The sequence below is a fragment of the Xiphias gladius genome, chromosome 9, assembly GCF_016859285.1.
Source record: "Xiphias gladius isolate SHS-SW01 ecotype Sanya breed wild chromosome 9, ASM1685928v1, whole genome shotgun sequence".
Lineage (NCBI taxonomy): Eukaryota > Metazoa > Chordata > Actinopteri > Istiophoriformes > Xiphiidae > Xiphias > Xiphias gladius.
The window spans coordinates 2,286,690-2,305,714 of NC_053408.1; the positions used below are offsets into that span (position 1 = coordinate 2,286,690).

The window sequence follows — 19,025 nt, forward strand, 5'->3', positions numbered from 1 at the left end:
TTAGCACACACTTGCTAGATGAAGCATAGCTTTAAGTCCATGTTCAGTGAGCAGGTTTCTCCTCTGATGCCTTTTAGGTCCCTCCGTCATGGTATATGAGCCTTGTTGCAGACTCTATACTAATGGTTGCCTTTTTTACAGTGTTTAGTTAGAATTTAGAGTTCTTTGCTCCAAAAATACAGCAATGAAGAAAAGGTGATTTTTGTCAAACTACTTTAAGATACGGAATTTATATTACACTCACAATCTGCACTCTGAATTTAAACAAGATTCAATACTTTTCATTGCTCCCAAATTGAATAACAGGTCTTTAAATACAAGGACAGGAACCGGATGAAGGCAAATAAGCTATTAATATTGATATTTTTAGTGATGTCCTTCAAGGCTTGTTTTAATTCAAAAACGTATAAACACAGTGGTAAAACTGATCCACGTTTTCAGTGATCCATTGTTAAAAAACAATGCCGGTGTTTCCTCTATATTTCAAACAGTTGTTATGTTTGTAAAAATATGGTTAGATTATTTCATATTGGACCTTTTTAATACGTTCCATTTTTTTAATGGTGATCCAAGCATGTTGTTGATTCAGAAATATTTACTAATGAATGCATGAAATAGCCTAATTAATTACCTAATTCGCACGTCTGCTGATGCCTAATGTGTGTGACTGATTACAGCACAGCATTGGGTAACTTAAGTCTCTCATTATAGTCATCATTTCTCACCACTGGTTTGTTTTTTTTGCATCTACACCTAAGCCTTCAACAGAACTGGTGTTAGTTTGTCCAGCTAGTCACATATGACAGTGCTCAGGCTGCTGACTTTCTCCAAAAAACCCCCCGGCACCTCACACTGGAGCCCGGCGCTGTCTGGAACTTGGGAAATGCCGTTTCGCCTTATTGGAAACCGTGGGAATCTCCAGATGCTTTCAGTTATATAAGTGAACTGAAGATAAAATTCTGCATTCTACCTTTGCCATTGTGCACATCAAGGTGATGCTAGATATGGACGAGTGGTTCCACTCGTTCGGTGGAGAGGAGATGTCCTGTACCCTGATGCAAGCGCTAAGAGGATTAAGTGGGCTGAGTCGATGACGGAACGGATGGTGAATGGGTTTAAAAGCCAGATACAGCTGGAGTGTGAATGAGTTTGTATCGGAAGGGCAGGTGCTTCAGTTTAGTTAATCTACTAGAAATACAGAATATCAATCGGCATAATCACGTAATAGACACATGAGTGATCGGACAGTCTGAGGGTCTCGACGACTCTGTCTCTAATTCATGGTTTTCGGGTCTGTTGTGCTGTGACGTTTTCCAAACGCGCGGCGATTTGATTTTCATCATCAAAGCACAATTTGACTGCCTTCTATAGGTCATGATTGTGTTTAGCTAAGTACAGCGTAGTCCATTCATGCAAATCCATCGAAATGTTGTCAGTTATCCGCTGAAATCCTTTTAAAGTTGGTAAAGGCTTGATTCACGCTAGTCAGGACATCATTTCTGGGAAGAGACGTTGCTGTTGAATGTCTCAGAGGATCCCAAACTGAACTTGATTCACATTAGATTGCTTTGACATCATTTTGTCTCAGGGTAGATGTTGCCCTTTAAACTGCAGTTTGTGGCATCCTACTCTCAGGCCGTGTAGCTTTAACCCCACCGGAACAGTGAGACACCGTCCTAACAAGGACAAGCTGCGATGTTGATTTTCATGCCACCCTTTTCCTTCCTCTCCCCAGTATGTGGAGGCCATCAGCAATAAGCAGAGCGAGCTGGACAGCTACATCGCTGAGGGCTACAAGAACGCTCTGTCCGAGGAGAGGAGGAGGTACTGCTTCCTGGTGGACCGTCAGTGCGCTGTGGCCAAGAACAGCAGTGCCTACCACATCAAGGTGAGACGGAACCATTAACCTTTCTCCACCCACAGTAATCACCTGCGAGTAATCACATGTCGCGGCAAGATAGTGTCTAAACTCAGCTAGACTAGCTGAAGCCTCATTGGTCCCTAAGTGTATCATTGCAAAAGCAGAGAATTAGATATACAGGTATGTAAGGCGTCCATTTTAGTCTTATGACATAAAGTCACCTAATGGAACTTTTTAAAAAATCCCACATAAATAAGATGAACAACAAACTCAGGGCGAACTAACTACAAGTTGAAATGTGTCATGTGTAGGGATTGTAAACTGGCTCTTCTATACAGAATGTGCATCTGGCATTGTATAAATGTAGCTCACTCTACGTCACACACATGGAAAACTATTACATGAGCATGGCATGTTGCTTCGTTCACATCTTTCTTTCCCAAACACTCTGACCTTCAGCGTTTAGTCATCCATTTCATTCAAGAAATGGCCCCAGGTGCTCTGCTATTATGTCCTGGATTGTCACATGCATCACTGCAGCCAGTCTGGAGTTTTATATCATCCAACAAATTGGTAAGAAAAGCATGTCTCTCCCAAGTCTCACTCCCTCACACCGGGGAAATGTGAAGTGGTAAATTGAGCTGAGAGAGGATGGAGAGGGCGAGGGTTAGTGGGTGAGGAGGCGGAGGAGGAGGGGGCAGCAGCAGGAAAGAGAGTGACCTACTTCTGCATGAACACTTGGTTCAGACTGTGTGAGGGTGTGAAGGTGTCTGAGTGATTGATAGACAGAGGGAGGAGGCACAGAACACAAACTGTCGATGTGATGATACATCAACAGCAGAAAAATACTGAATCAGTGTTAACGTCAGTTATGAGTTACAGTAGAGCTGTGATGATTGGATGATCAATAGATCGATAAGTCAGTCAACGGAACAAGTTAATCGGCAATCATTTGAATTATCGATTATTTGTTTCAGCTAAGCAAAAATGCCAAACATTGGTGGTTCCAGCTTCTTCAACGCGAAGATTTGAGGCTTTTCTTCGTCATGTATCACAGTAAACTGAATCTTTTCAGTGTTTAGATTGTTTGTAGAATAAAACATTCCATGGTTTTATTGCTAGATGTGAGTATGGTATTGTAAGGTGGTTGCTGTTGGTATTTGTGTAATATTTATTTATTTTTGGCCCTTAAGCTCTCCTAACTTACTGGTTACATTAACAAGTTGGCACACCTCCCACACACTCTGTTTCTGTATGAGAGTGGTTCTCCTGCGCTGTGGTGTGTGAGCAGGAAGGCAGGAATGAGGGAAATAGAGCAACCATCGATTTTTATCATCACACCGGTAACGGCATCGGCCTCCTACACTCTACCCTAGCTATTCAAAAGGGCTAACCGGGGTCACAGTGACTCATCTTTTCCACCAGCAGCAAGACAAACTGAGAAAGACTTTGCCCCACACACAGACATTCACAGGTGATATCCCATTCATCCCAGCTCCATTAATGGAGATATCCACGAGAAGGAAGCACTACCGTCTTTTCCATCTGATCTATTGGGACTTGTTTCAAGATGAGTGAAGGTCCCTGGAATCTGGAGTTCACATATCTGAATTTGAGATTAGGACGGGTATTTTATGTGGTGCAGTCATAGCCTCTTCTGAAAATGTATGGCCACAAGAAATGAGAATTGTGTGACGAGGAAATCATCAACTATCAGAAATCATAATAAACTTCTCTACATATATAACTTGGGTAACAAAAAGCACGAGTCCCGGTAGCATGGTGCTTACTCTGTTAGTCTTCATTTGTTTTTGCTGTACTTTTTAAATTGTGTGTGTGTGTTCATCTCTCTGATCATCCCACCCACACCCTGACACCTGACACTCCAGCCCACACACACTCAGCAGGGCCAGACAACCTTGGAGCCACACTGTGTTTATCCTCCACACCAGCCTGGTGGAGTTAAAACCGTGTGAACAGCAGATTCTCCTCAGCGTCCCTCCCATATTCATGGATTCAGGACCCCCTCACAGATGATGAATGCAAATGAGAAGTATCTTTATGTAACTGCCCTGCTGTATAATATATGGAGGGAATGTAACCAGCCTGTCAAGCAGCGGCTGAGAGCTTCTCAAATGAGTGCATTCACACGGAGGATTCGTATCTCTCACTCTGTCCCGTCTCTCATCCCACTTTTCATCTTGTGTGGCCTACCTTCTACTGTATGTTCCTCCCTTTCTCCCTTTTAGCTTTCTTTTCCTCCCATCATCTACTGTTTACTTCTGTTTATGCGAATAATGTGATGTCATGTTGACATCTAAAAAGAAATTCAATCCAACATTTACAAAAGCAGCATTACCTCTAGAGTGCAGTAAATTTATTAGTTCTGTTTTTTTGTTTGCTTGTTAGAACATTTCCAAAAACTAGTTAATACCATAGATTTCTAAGTAATTTGGTCAAATAAATAAGCGTTTGCTTTTTGTAGATGTAAAGGATTTATTAGCAATGTCAGATAGGCCATTTGTAAACTTTAAACTTTTTTATAAACTACTAATGGACTGCTTTCTTTGAATGAAAAACGTAGAGGCTGCTCAGCCTAACCGATGTTTCCCCACCGCCAACCCCTCTCGTCCTTCTTTCCTGCAGGGGAAGGACCTTTTATCCCAGAAGATCCCAGTGTGGCAGCAGGCGTGTGCCGAGCCCAACAAACTGCCAGATCGTGCCATGTTTCTGGCCCAGCAGATGAGCGGCGCAGCGGGCCCCATGACTCCCAGTGCTCATCATCCAGGCATGCCGATCTCTGAGCCCATCCCTGGTGCTAAACCCCTGCCAGTACCTCCAGAACTGGCAGCCCTCAGGGCCAGTGGGGGTATGGGACAGCAGGTCAGTTTCTGTGCTGCCCTAAAGTCATCCTGGACCACACAGGTGTGCACAGGTCTACCTAGGACCTGCGCACATTGCACTATTTATAGCCATTTCATCTGCTAGCAGCTGTTTTCTATAGAAACAGCAGTTGTAGCGGGTGGTGTTATTCATGGGCTACTGCAGCGTGTCCCTGGATTTTGTGTCGTATTCACACATCTTATATTGCAGTAAAATGACACTGTTTCACGAACCTTTTTCTAGAATGCTTGATACACATTTGAACTTCTAGGCTTAGCTTCTAGGCTACGCTTCTATCATCAGTGACCTTAGTTTTAGAGTTTAAGCTTAGAATCAGGTTTAGGCTAAGTTATCCCCAAACAGCCCTGAGAAAGTGAGGCCAGGTGACGCCAAAATGTCCTCAGTTCGCAATTGTACCCACTTTTCAAAAATGTCTTCACTGTCAAAGTCTAAAAGTCAAATGGGCCCTCACAAGGATAGAAGCACAAACGTACACACATAGGAACACAGGTAAGTGTTGTCTCATGAGACCCTCAATAAGGACCTGGAGTGTGTCATGCGGTGTTGCCCACGGATGTGGCTGCTGCATGATAGGAGCCCTCAACACACCCTCAGAAAACTCTGGTGAATGCAAATGAAATCATTAGTGAATCATTCTAATTAGCTGGTTGCACTCAAGAGGCTTAAATTTCTCATGTCCTCTGACTCTTTTACACCTTGCCACCTCCTCCATCTGCAGGCCTGGTTACCGGCGGGGGGGGCTTGAAGATTTACATGAAACGGTACCTCAGTTTGGCCCGAGCTTCTAATTAGAAACCAGATTCAGCGGCGTTTTATGTTCCCAGATTAAAACAGCTTTGAAATTCTTTGCACTCTCCAAGTAGTCATTCCATATGTTTATCTTTACACCAACATAAACTCAAATGTAGTCTCTTCGTAAGTCAGCATTTCCTGACCCAGATCCACTCGCCGCCTTGTTCGTTATTATTAATGAGCTGCAGGATGTTATGCAAACGCTGTGGGTGATGTAAAGGGAGAAAGACTTTGTGTTTTAGTTGACTGTATGCAAATTTCCTCATCTTCACAGAGGCTGATGGGAGGCGTGGAAGGAGGAATGCCGGTGATGAACGGCACGGCCGGCGCCCACGGAGGAGAAGACTACCAGCAGTGGATGGAGGGCAAGGTGGCCCAGGGCAAGGCCTCGCCCCAGATCCAGCGGCACGGAGGGGAGGTCTACTCCAACACCCTGCCTGTGCGCAAGGCCGCACCAGCCAAGAGCAAGACCATGCTGAGTAAGGACACCCACTGTGCTCTAATGTCCAACTGTGCTCTACATTTACTCTTTCAAGGGATTTAATGTCGCATAAGTCCTGGCAACATTTAATACAGGCAGTTTCTGTCGTTCGGCAAAGGATGTTGATGAAAATATTTATTAACTGGACACTGCAGGAAATTTACAGTCTTGATTGTAATGTTGTATTAGCAATGACTCAAATGCTTACAGGTAATATGAAGTCTGCTGCTCAACGGAGCTTTTTGGCCTCTTTTAGCGCATTGTTTTGTTTGTTGGGTTCAGTGTTTGTGCTCATCAGCTCTATTTTCGTCCTCAACATGCAGCTGTTTTCAGCAACCAAGCTCTGTTTAAACCTGCTCAGCACCAGACAGCAGAAATACAAATTTAGCGACTAGCTGGTGAACAAAATGGAACATCAAGCGGCTAAAGAGACAAATATTTCCAAGACCAAACCAGAGCTAAAGGAAGAGTTAATTCTGGACTTGAACATTAATTTGGAATCATCTTGTTGTCCCCTTGATGAAATCGCTGTTCTGTCTGATGGACGTGTAAAAAAGACTAGATGTTAGCTGTAATAACTTTGAGCCAATAATATGTCAGGGCTGTGGGTATGTAAGCTAGTTGTGGATTTCTTTTACCTCCGTGTGGCAAAAAAAAAAAAAAAAACCTCTTCTAACGGCTCTTTAACTTGGCATTCAACATGCTTTTATCAGAGCAAATGTGGGGTATTAGGTGGTGTATTTATTGAAAAGTATTATTGCATCTCAAATATAAATCCCACTAAAAGAGCTAATGTAATGCATCTGCCCAGATGTTACACACCACTTTTGCAGTTTTAAGAAGAAACGGGCCAAAGCAAGTGGGAATAGAAGGAGATGTGATTTTAAAAACGAGGAATAGAGATCACGAGTAAAAATAGATGTAGGACTGAAACAGGTTTCACAAAAAAATGGGAGCAATTTAAAATTTCAAGAGAAAGCTGTTGTGGTAGTAAATTTCTACAGACTGTTTTCAAGAGCAACACATGTCAACGAGTCACATTAACCGGTTTGTAACAGAAACTGAAGTATATAAAGTACATTTCAGTAGCAGCACACCACGTTCTACACCAGTCACCAGTGTCTGTCTTCCCCCCCATCGGTATTTCTACCAGCGGAGACCCGTACGCTGCCCCGGTCCAGCTCCATGGCTGCAGGGCTGGAGAGAAACGGGAGAACTCGTGTCCAGGCCATCTTCTCCCATGCAGCCGGTGACAACAGTACCCTGCTCAGCTTCTCTGAGGGCGATGTAATAACCCTGCTGGTCCCCGAGGCCCGCGATGGGTGGCACTATGGGGAGAATGAGAAGACGAGGATGTGAGCGCAGCTCATCTATTCAAAGAAAACTTCAGTTTGCCTTGTCTGATTATTGTAAAGTGTTTACAGTCTCGTTTCTGTTTGCCTGCCTGTCTGATACTTAACATGGCTCAGAATAACTCAAAAACCACTGAACAGATTTTAGTTACATGTGGTGGAAAATAAGGGCATTGGCAGAGGAACAAGTGATTTCTTTTTTGGTGCAGATTGCCATGATTATTTATGTAGAAATACTTAAAGTAGATGCAAAATAATGGGCCCGCATAAGACCATTGTCTGCAATTTTAAATTTAAAAAGAAATTTTTGACACTTTGACACTACCACCGTATTTGGTACATCAAGTTTCCAATGAGCCCGAAAGTCTGTTTCTTGTCTTGCTAATATCTGGTGCCACCTCTTCCAGGCGGGGCTGGTTTCCGTTCTCCTACACGAGGGTGATCTCTGACAGTGACGGTGACTCCATGAGGCAACTTCGAGTACACAAGTAGGTATTTAGGTGTTTGGGAGATTTCACTTTTGTCCTAAAAATAAATTCTAACTTTATCAAACATAAACTAATCAAATGTTGGTAATGTATATTGATAGTGTCATTGATTGGCCTGAGTGCTCGTGGGTTGTAAAGCCTTCCACCGAAAACTGAGACTGAAATAATCAATCATGAAAGTACTTTCAAAACCAACAGCCCACCGATGGCTCCCCTGCAGATCTGCCACACCCACAGACTCACATATTTGTTTTTGATTGGCTCCAGGGAGAAATGCCATTGGGGACAACATGTTTACTGCTTCCTGATTTTCTTTGCACCTGTGTTTCCAGCCTCCACCACGGGAAGAGCAGCAGCACAGGCAACCTTCTAGAGAGAGAAGACATGGCTCTCCCTGTCCCTGATTACGGCATCCACTCCCGTATGGCAGCACAGAGCGCCGCTGCGCTGCATGGCAGACAACAACGACCCTACAGTGTGGCGGTGCCAGGCTTCGCCCAGGTGGGGGGCCTGCGACACAAACACACAAGTACACACGTTCACGCAAAGACACGCAAGCATCTACACACGCGCGGGTTCACACGTGAGCTGAGCCATTGCACAAAACCTGGCAAACATCTGCGCCCGTCTGTCTTAGATAGTTTCCCCGCATGCTGCTGACCTGAGGTACGGTACAGGAATAGCTTTCCTTACTTTACCAGCGCTCTCTCGTGCCGCAGCTCGCTGCGAACGCTCTGCGACATTGGCTTATATGAACGCAGAAATCAGTTCTACTTCGCTTCAGACGTTCCTGCTTACGGAGGGTTGAGTGTGGGATGTGGCACAGCTGAGACTGAAGAAGTCTACGTCTGCGCCTGGCTGCCTCTATCGCTGAGGGAATGGCTTCTGACAGGCATCAGTTGATCAGTGAGGGTTCGCCCAGCTGAGAGAGAGAAGGCAGCGGGGATGATGAGGGAGGGGGGTAATTTTTCTAAAGGCAAAATCAGAAGTAGCTTTACACAACAGCAAACCCTTCTCCATCAGCCCAGCTTCCCTCCTACGCTTCACCTGGAACATTACATGTGGGCGATACTTAATTTCTCAGCAATCATGCAACAACTTAAACGGTTCTTTCCGCCTCGCAGCCTTTGGGGATGGAAACATCTCTTCTGACATCTAAGCAGAACTGGGTTTTTGTCATCAGGCTTATGCTCACGTGAAAGTGTCAGGAAAGCTTTGGTCACCTAGTAACCACTGATTTGGTGATTTGTAGGTCAGGAGACATCTAGACATTTGGTTAACAACAGGCTTAACTTGGTTGAAAGGTTTTGTAGAAAGTCACCCACAACTGTGGAGTCAAAAAAAAAAAAAAAAAAAAAATTAAAATTAAATTTCACAAACACAATTCAAACATCTTTTGACCTGCAAAGCACCAAACTAATACTTACTGAGCATTCAAAAAAAAAAAAAAGCAGAAGAGAGCTTTTTGATTGAGAATATTATTAGAGAGGAAGAGAGAGAAGTCAGAGAGAAATTTTTTTTTATATTTCTGTCTCTCATTGAAAGACATTGAAAGTTTTAATTTCACGTCTTTATCATTGTTAATATCCAGCACAGGCTGCTGTAGGAAGGCTGTTTATGGTTATAGCTGAGATGATGCGGTACCTCATCTACCATGTGTCATTGCTGCCACCTGCTGGCTGGTGTGGTCATTTCAATGTCCCGCCGACTTCTTCTTTTTGTTTTTTATGTTGGTTAGGAATAAATTGTGTGACTAATTATCTCCTCTCCTGTTGTTTGCCTTTACAGCAAGGACTTGAGGAGTACGAGGCCCGCTTCCCCACAAGGTAAGAACCACTTAACTTGTTGAGTTTATACCAAAATCAGGTTCAAATCAGCTCCAGTTCAGTCAGTTCAAGCTGAAAATCAAAATTCAAATATGCGGGCAAATTGGAAGATGTAGTTCCACTTTGGTCGAATTTAATAGCAAGTGTCAGTGGGTTCGGAAGCCCAAGGGTTGTGTTCTTCCGTCTTGGTGCTGGGATCGTTCGTACACCATTCTCGTGGAAATCCTCGCTGGGAGAATGAATCGACCGAACCCAAACATGTTGAAACAACTGCAGACGGAGAGTTGAGGGATTGGGAGGGACCTGCAAACACACAACCGGCAGGAAGCACCACATTTTTTGTGTCATGTTGTTTTGTGTTCTTTTATGTTTCCATTCTGTTCTGTTTGCACTTGTTTGCACTACCATGAGAGATAATATCCTAAAGTGTTTACGGCATAGTGGTTACACTAGAGGGCTGGCTTTGTGTTTGGTCGGCTATGAATGGTAAGTGGTCCTTTTCAGCCTCTATAGGACCATTAGAGATAATAAAGTTTCTTATTTTAAAACTGCAAAAACAGATATATTAGATGTATTATTATTATTAAGGCATGTTATTAAGTTGATTCGCGTTTTCTTTTGCTTCATTAATATCAAAACCCTCCCAGCTCCTCTCCGTGCCCCCCCTGCACCATACAGCTCCAGTAGTGCTTCCAACTGCTAACTGCACCCACCCACCCAATCCCTAATAAGCTCACCCTGCTTCAACCCCTTCTCATTCAAGGTTAAGTTTATTAAACCCATCCCTCATACCGCGGGAAGTATAGAGTCAGTTTAAGTCGAGCTCAGCTCAGCTCAGCTCAGCTCAGCTTAGTCCAGCCGCTGTAGTGGGGTTTATTTCTCACGAGGGTAGACGTGGTTTCTGCTTCTCCATGTGTCCTGGTTGTGTTTGCTGCTGTTTCTCCTGAGCCAGCCCACCTGGAAGCCTCTCCCTCTCTTTGTTCACAGTTCCACAGAGGGCAAATTGATTTCGACAGTGTGAGGACAGACAGACAAACAGGCACAGACTCAGCCAGACGATGCGATAGGACAGGCACCTCGCTGCCCCTCAACCAAACCCTCCCCTCATCCTTAGCCCCTCTTTTCTGCCTTCCTACCTCCTGCCTACGGCAATAAACTCTTTCTCAAGCTGATCAATGCAAGGAAAAGGCTTGAGTCTGTATCGTTTCCCCTCTCTACCCCCCATTTCCCCTCAATCCTGCCCCTTGCTGTCTAATTGGCCGGTAGCCACACCGGGCCACTGGTGCACAGCCACACAAAGCCAAACCAGAACAAAATGGACTCTGTGCCGTCCGAATATTCAAAATCAATGTGATGGACATTTTCTCTGAGGAAAATGTATCTTTTGCTTGTCTTTCATGCATGTACATTTCTTTTATATATCGCCAGGGGTTTATCCTTCCCCACGGGAGGAACCTGATTTTCAGAAATGTCAGTGCTCTCCATCAGAATGACAATGTAAAGGAAATGTGAATCAGGGTGTACAACTAAAGTTGTTGATCCCAAAGAGGATTTTCATAATGTGAACACAACATTACAATCAATACTCTTACTGGGTCTTTCAGTATTTAACAATAATTTCACCTTTTCATGCTGTGAGGTTTTGTATTCCTCTGAGGTAAGAGGCTATGTATCACGAGTAGTGAACAGCTAATGTAAATGTTTTAACTTGTGCAATGGACACGATGTGATGGGAATGTGTACTGTACATAAATGTGCCATACAGAAGTGCTTGTCATACAGTATCTATGATCCGTTCATAAAGAAACGCACCTTATAAAATAATAGTCTATATATCTGACTTTCTGTGAACAAACTTACTGTAACGTTTTTGTATTAGCCTTCAAACTTGTTCTCCAACATCTTTATGAAGGGACACTGTGCTCAGACACACCAACCCTGGTGCTTGGGGTCCTTCCACTATCTGTTGTGGTGTGTGAATATCATGCCAAGGCTGAATGGGGTCGACTAACCCCCATCCCCGAAAGACATAAAAGACTCTGAGTTAGTTGATCAGTTGACTGACCGAAAGACCAAGATGTCCAACGTTCGCTGGCTCCAGCTTTTCAAGGGCGAGAGTTTGCCGCTTTCTTCCGTTTTCTATCATTGAGTTTTAGACCGTTGGTCCGACGAAAAAATCAAATTCAACACATCACTTTGGCAACAATTAAGTAAATAATTAAACAATTAATCGGTTTTTAAAAAATCAGCTGATTAATTGCTAATACAAATGATTAATAGCGGCAGCTGTCGTTCATGCATGAAAGAAAAGACAACTGGTACTGCTGTCTGGCTCGGTGCACATGATCTCAAAACATTGCTTCTCATTGGCAAAGGTTTGAAATCTTCTCTACATTGGGACATGTTGTAGTGCCTGTTACCGTGGGTTAAACGACTAACGAGCAACTTAAGGCTTAAAATTACGCTCAACAACAGAAATGGTGATGAACTTCTGGATCCCGAGGATCAAATGGGGCGTCGGCGGCGTTGTGATAATGCAACAGGCTAATCGCTGCCCTAGTGGTGGAACTGTGCCACGTTTATCCAGTGGACAGATTTATGGCACAGTCTCTCTGCAGCCTTGAAGGGGGAAGGAGTTCATTTGATGTTGAAACCTCATTCAGCCTTCTTGTACTGTGGTCTTTGCAATTAAAGGCGTGATTTAAAACCTCAGTGAGTAAAAAGCTTCTTGTTTTGAAGATAAAAGAAATGTTTGTCTGATTCTCTCTGTGTTTAATAAAGAAGCTGGTCTGCTTGTCTGTATGTCGGTCCAGTTAGTGCCTGTCTATACTAACAACTGTCCCTCTGTTGACATCTGATGTCCACTAACTAGCTAGGAATTGGTCTTTGTCATATTATCATCTTCTGAATCTTATGCGTTTAATAAAAAATCTCATCCACGTACTGTTTTGCCAAAGAGAGGAGGTGAAAATTTAAACTGTGCACCTCTCCCATGCTTTCTACTCAGCAAAAATGTCTGTCTTTACCAAATATTTAATTTGCTCGAGTGTTTACAGAGTCTTAAAATATTTTTTTCTTTTAATTAGTGAAAAAAGTGAAGCCAATACTCACTTATTTCTAATAATTCTTAAGATTTTGCTGCTTCCGGTTTCACTTTCCAGATCCTGTGTTGTGTTTTTGACGTTCTGTAAGAAAAATATTTCAAGACGTAATTGGAGACGAGTCAGGACGGACTTTTTTGCATTGTAGAAATGTTGTCCTTGCTGCATATATCTGCTGTCTTTGCTGTCTCTCCCTCTCCTCTCTGTTCATCTGTGACCTAACACTTGTCTTCCCCCTCAGCTTTGCCAACCCTCCTTTTTTCCATCTCTGTTTTGATGAATTTAGAGACAAAAGTCGAGTGCAAACGACTGGAAGCTGCCAGTGTTTCTTCTTTCTGCACTAAAATAAGTCCAAGGTATGAGAGCCATCGCTGCAGAGATAGCACCCCAGTCACCCGTGGTCAATAGCTCCTGCATCAACTGATGTTCTTCTATTTTGAGGAGTGTTGTCGTGAGAGAAAAACAGTCTCAATGTTGTACAGAGAATTTCTGGATATGCATGCTTTGAGGGCACCAAAAAGTGTCAAATTGATGACCTCAAATGTATGGTGAATTTCTAAGGCTGAAGTATGAAATAAATTTATTCCGACATTTTTGTTGTTTGTTAGTTTATTTTAATCCAGAAGGCTTTTGCATTCTGAGAGACGATTAGAAAGAGACTATAGAAAGCCTTCGAATTTTCTTTTTGTTAAATACACTGTTAATTTCTCTCCAAGTTTCGCCTAGTCTTCAAAGGCAAAATGTGTTTTCTTCTGCTTCTTTTTTAGCTTGTAAAACTCGCTATGTTTCATTTAAGTCATCTACCGCTGTTCGGTAAAAAGCAGCACTTAGTAAAACTCCGAACTCTGAACTTCCTTTTGTGGCAGCATAAAATGCTTCTGTCAGACTTTAGTCACCACATCCTAACAGGAAGATGAGCGCTCCTTTTTTCATAGCTAACAAAACGGGGATCACCCTCTCGCTTCAACGCATTAACCGGCGGCTCTTCTTTGCCCATTTGATGTCACTTCTCATGTCGACATTTCTGGAACCGCGGCCGTTCCCATCACAACCTCCCACCAGCCTTGTTGCATGTACAGCACAGTGTGTGTGTGTGTGTGTGTGTTCAGTGCACAGTAGTATTTACACTGCATCCTACCTGCCCTGACCTGCCAATGCCATACACCCACTGGCCTGCTCCTCCTGCTGCTAGCAAAGGTACCTTTTTATAACTCAACTGTGTGTATTTGTGTGTCCCACAGCATATTTCATTTGATAGTGTCAGTGTCTGTTTGGTTTTGTTTGTGTTCACTGTGTTGTGGTTAAGATGCCTGTCTGTGTGCCTGCCTGTTTTATTTTGGTTTCCTGCGTTCTGATATAAATATATTTGGGTCATAGATTACATGTCGGTGTAACACCTGATGTAAACCTGATGTGTTTGTGTTTTGTCAATGTTTTCATGTAACATTTTAATATTGTTAAATTATTAGAATAATTTTAGACGTATAAGTAGAATTAGCATGAACAAAGACGACCATCACTGAGTTTGACTGGGAGCCTCTACAGGCCTCAACGGTGCATTTTGTATATTACTGTCAGTGGCGAAGGAAGCGTTGGGATCGTCTGCTTGGGTAAAAGTCGTGAGACCGCGGTGGAAAAATTAAAAGCCAAAGTCCTGCATCAAACTTGAGTAACCTTATACGAGCAAGGCTCGTGCCGTGCCTCATCCAGGCCTTGGGACATGTACAAACGTATCGAAACTCGATTGACATCTCCTTCACATTCATTTTATATGTAGTTTGGTGACATCGTGGAATTCCCAGCATAGCTTCAGCCAGCTTTGATCTAAAGAGGAGACTATATATAGCCAGGATAACTGAAAACTCTGGAGGGCCTTTAAATTGTTCCTCAGAAGTCGACCATTTAGATAAACCGTAAGGCCGTGAGAAAACAGCTGTAGTAGTTTATCTCATGGTGAAGTCGAAACGGAATCTTAGCAGTAATCTGTAACTCGTGGTGGCGGAGTAAGAAGTTCAATATTTCTGAAATGTTGTAGCCAAAAAGAGGCTCCCAGTCATCTCAGTCATGATCTCATTTATTTGCACCATAAAGTTCCACTTTAATATCGATGACAGCTTGTGTTAACAGTAGTTAAATGTACATACTGTATAACGTAAAGCCATGTGAGAACACACGGTATATAATAATTCTACAATGTCATGTGTTATATGAGATATAATGTGTCACTTGGTATTTGAGAAGATCCTGAATGTTGACACACAGGGACTGTCTCTGCCTTTCAGTACAGGGCCTGATTACGCCCGCTTTTGAGTGACCAAAACCCATCGTAAGTGACTGACCTCGGGTCTTCAGGGTCTTCATGCAACCACTTCCTCTTTCAGTTTTTCATTACCGCTAAAAACAGCTTCATCGTCACGTCAGCTTTGGCTGCTGGGACTTGGCTTTCGGGTCATTTCACTGCGTTTTGTTGTTTAATGTGACGTGACTGAATACTGACCTCATTAGCTGACCTTGGGGCATGATACTTGCACATTCCAGGAAATGTGTTGCATCCTGCTCAACTTTCCCTCCTCTTTTTTGCATGACTCATCACACTTTTATTCACTTCACTCCTTTTTTTTCTTTCAGTTTCACTTAAAGAACGGTGTCATCCTGGGCTGTCTATCACTTCTGACATTATCTGCCGTTTTGTGCATGATGTGCAGGACATTTTATCTGATACAAAGGAGCTAAATGTTTGTTGACTGTATGTTTTGTTTAGTTTTTCCAGCAAGGATCCACCCAACGAGCCGGTCGTGGAGGCCCCGGCCAAACCGCCCCTTTCTGATGATGAGGATGAGGTCCAGGATGATCAGCTCGATGAAGCTCACTATGACTCCTTGGAGAAGGCCTCGACTCCCACAGGGGACTACTGAGCTCTCCCTCCGTTTAAACCAGCCGTAGGTGGATCACCGGTGCGCAACTGCACCATCTCCCATTAGCTGTAAAGATTTGATTCAACCATATTATTACATAGTGTTTCAAATAATATAAATTGAATATGACCAGCAAATGAACAGCATCACAATAATTCATTTACAGTAATCTCTGTATTAGTTGAGAGGTAATGTAAATAAAAGCAAGAATTGATTCATAATAGATCTTCTAGCTTGGAAAGCACATTGAAAGCCAGAACAATATAAAAACCAGGCTTTGCTCTTGATTGTTTAGTTGTACTTCTGTTAAAGACCAATGCTCACGTTTTTGGGTAATGGTGATAGACAGCAGTGGAAGTGTTTGAACATTTTCACTTTCAAGAAATTTGCGGAGCATGTGGTGTGAAATGAGGAGGAATGAGAATAGATGTTGGTCTGCGGGGCTCGCTTGGATTCCTGGTTCATTCTCAAAGCCTGAATTATCGCCTCTTATATCGCGTCACTACCCAAAGACTGATGACTGGCTCCGGCTACTGTAGACTCTCAGGGTCTGTAGCCGGTCTGAGAAGTCGCCTGAGGAGTCTTTGCGCTTTTAAAATACAGCTCTCCTTCTCCTGGCTTGTCAGCAAAAGGGCTTTAATCGTGGTAAGCTGGACAGCTCCTCAGATGTTTCACCTTTTAGCCTCACCTGTTAAAACTGCCTTCTTAAAGGGCAAGAGGAAGGTTGTCAAAAACTTGCAAGAAAACAGTAAAGTCTGATATTTGTCTGAACCAAGGGGGGTAGTCTAGAGTATAGCAAGTCAGATGTTTCAGCAAGACGATGGGGAGAGAAAATATACTGAAACACACCAGAGAAAATAGACTAGCCGATAAATCAACAGTATCTGTGGAGTAAATTTGTGCTAAGTGATAGCATCGAAAGTGATAAGCACACTACTCATAATACTGTAACTCCAATTAATTGTATACTCACAGGAAATCTTATATTCTGTAATATTAGTGATAAGCAGTACTGCAGGTTGTTGTACCTACGGTAATAACGTACTGTACTGGTTCTCAGATTTCATTGATTCATTTTTGATTAATACTGTTCTTAGTGAACCAGCGGTTTGTAAGATCTTCTTAAAGCAACAACTTCAGTCAACAGGAGAAAAAACTTTGTGATTGCATATTGTCTTCTGTCATGTTCAAGATAACTGTGGACTGTGATGAGAGAAACAATCGGGGTTACACCAATAAAGGACATTAAGAGACTGAGCGGATATTGGCTTTACTGGGCCTGCAGTTAGGTTTTGCTTTATTTGCCCAGATTTTTTCTGCCTCCACCCCAGTACAATCGAGGCGTTTGGAATTTGCTTAGAGTCACAGATATTTAACTCTGTGTGCTGTGGCCATAAATATGTGAAACACTCAACAACAGTGTGTCTTTCCAGAGACATTGTGCCAGTCACTCTGGATAATCCACAGAACGCACCGAGGACAGTTTTCACAGGAACTACTGGACCTACTAATGTAAAAACTAGTCCCTGGACTTAATCCAGTGAGGTCTGTGGATTACATTTTTTTAAATGTAATTCTTTTTGCTATAGGGGTGGAGGTAGAAATCAGTGCCACTTGCTAACTATAGGTAGGTGAGAAATCTGTTTCTGCTCCCTGTCAGTCTGATGGAGGTTTGGATTAAGGTTTGCAGCATTATATGTATTATTAAACACATCGCTTCCAACAGTGTAGATTTTGGCTGAGAGTTTTAGCTTCCTGGGGTGAGAAACTAAGAACTATGAGGTGAATTTCCCTTCACCACTCATAAAATGAAGACAAAGGTTTGCAAGGTTGAAAGTAAATATTAAAAATGTACATTATGATTATAGAAATGATTTGAGTGACGTACAGGATATTTAGAGCAACGGCACGTTAGATCTTGTCTGGAGCCAAAGCATATCTGCATTGGCCTCTGCGGGCTGAAAGGTTCTGTTAACATCAGACCTTGAGGTAATGTGACGACTCTCAAGTGTGATGCAGAACTGTACATTTGTAAAACGCAGTTCTGCAGAAATACCACAAGGCATGCAGCAACCACTAGAGGGTGGCGTTTTCAGCCCGGGCTGTCCCACCAACTAGTGGTGCAGCAGAGGTGTGGCGGGGCACTATGGCTACACCACAGATGTGATGCTCCGTGTCAGCAGCGGCTCAACAGACCCAGAACATTCAACCCACTGAGCCTCTCAAGATCTAGTGTGGAGATACTTGTTAAAATATCAGACGTCAGCAGCATAAATCCCAAAACATTGGTGTTTAAACTGATAAAACCTATATTGGTGTAACTCCGAGTGATGTATGAGGACTGACACTCAAAAACTGTATCATTATGTCATATGGTGGCAAACACAGTGTCTGTTTTTCAATTTAATTTTGAGAATAAAGAATCCAGTATTTACCCACAGTGTGTTGTAAATGTCTTGTATATACTGCAGTGCTGGGATCACACTACACAATAGTTTCGTCTTAAAAATGGTCACTGTGTCTGATCAAAAAATTCTTGCGGTGACTTCCGCGAGACTTGTGAGACTGGACATTGGACCCAATCCAGTCTTCGGTTGCGTTCTTCAACGATTAGCGTGATTGATAGGTGATCAGGAAGGAGGTGCCAGGGACCAATTTCACTGTTCCTATGGACAGTGCCAGCAACATGGTTCCTCTTCTACCTCTCGGTTTACAGTTGTACGTGGAAGAGCACATTCTGCACCAGCGTAGCAGATGGTGGTGAGAGAGGGCCGAAAAAATTCCAACACACTACTGTTTTTTTTCTGGGATGTCCTGATCGTTCCAGATGTCCACTATGAGCCGAGAACTCTAAACAAGAAACACAAAAACTGAGATTTCTTCCGCATTGAATTTTCTATTCATTTTCTTCAAATGGCTGTGTGTGAATGATCCAACAGACGAAATTATACCCAATAAAGCAATGATTCCCGAGAGAATTCTGCTCTGTCCTCATGTGAACACAGAATAATCTTTGTTGAAAGAAAATTAACACAAGGTCAAAAGATATCTTAAGATGTGTAAAACAGACTTTATTTATATTTGATAGAAGGTACAGAAAGTAATGATGTGACCAGGTCAGTGTGGGGGCACATATTACTGACAGTATCCCAAACCAAAACTACTTCTGCACGTTTTTTTTACAATCAGTTCAAGGCCAAAGCTGCTATAGTGTTCCTCCTCTCTCTCACCATTATAGGGTAAAAACAACACTAACTGAACTTGCCCCTGGACAACAACACAACATCTCTTTGGCAACAATAAAA

At 42.9% G+C, this 19,025-nt stretch overlaps 1 protein-coding gene across 5 annotated transcripts in view; it reads left to right on the forward strand.

The window, feature by feature from the left end:
- The window catches only part of baiap2b (BAR/IMD domain containing adaptor protein 2b), a 72,507-nt gene extending 54,364 nt beyond the window's left edge, over positions 1 to 18,143 (forward strand). For 2 of the 5 annotated variants that reach the window (XM_040135126.1, XM_040135127.1), the window contains 8 exons: positions 1,736 to 1,888; positions 4,508 to 4,744; positions 5,832 to 6,036; positions 7,192 to 7,393; positions 7,798 to 7,878; positions 8,211 to 8,379; positions 9,667 to 9,704; positions 15,567 to 18,143. In XM_040135126.1, the coding sequence (XP_039991060.1) occupies positions 1,736 to 1,888; positions 4,508 to 4,744; positions 5,832 to 6,036; positions 7,192 to 7,393; positions 7,798 to 7,878; positions 8,211 to 8,379; positions 9,667 to 9,704; positions 15,567 to 15,720 (1,239 nt within the window). In that variant the 3' untranslated portion in view covers positions 15,721 to 18,143. Of the gene's footprint in view, positions 1 to 1,735; positions 1,889 to 4,507; positions 4,745 to 5,831; positions 6,037 to 7,191; positions 7,394 to 7,797; positions 7,879 to 8,210; positions 8,380 to 9,666; positions 9,705 to 10,691; positions 13,458 to 15,087; positions 15,132 to 15,566 lie in introns of those variants that run through there. The other 3 variants (XM_040135130.1, XM_040135129.1, XM_040135128.1) reach the window with 3 other exon arrangements.
- Positions 18,144 to 19,025: the final 882 nt, after the last annotated feature.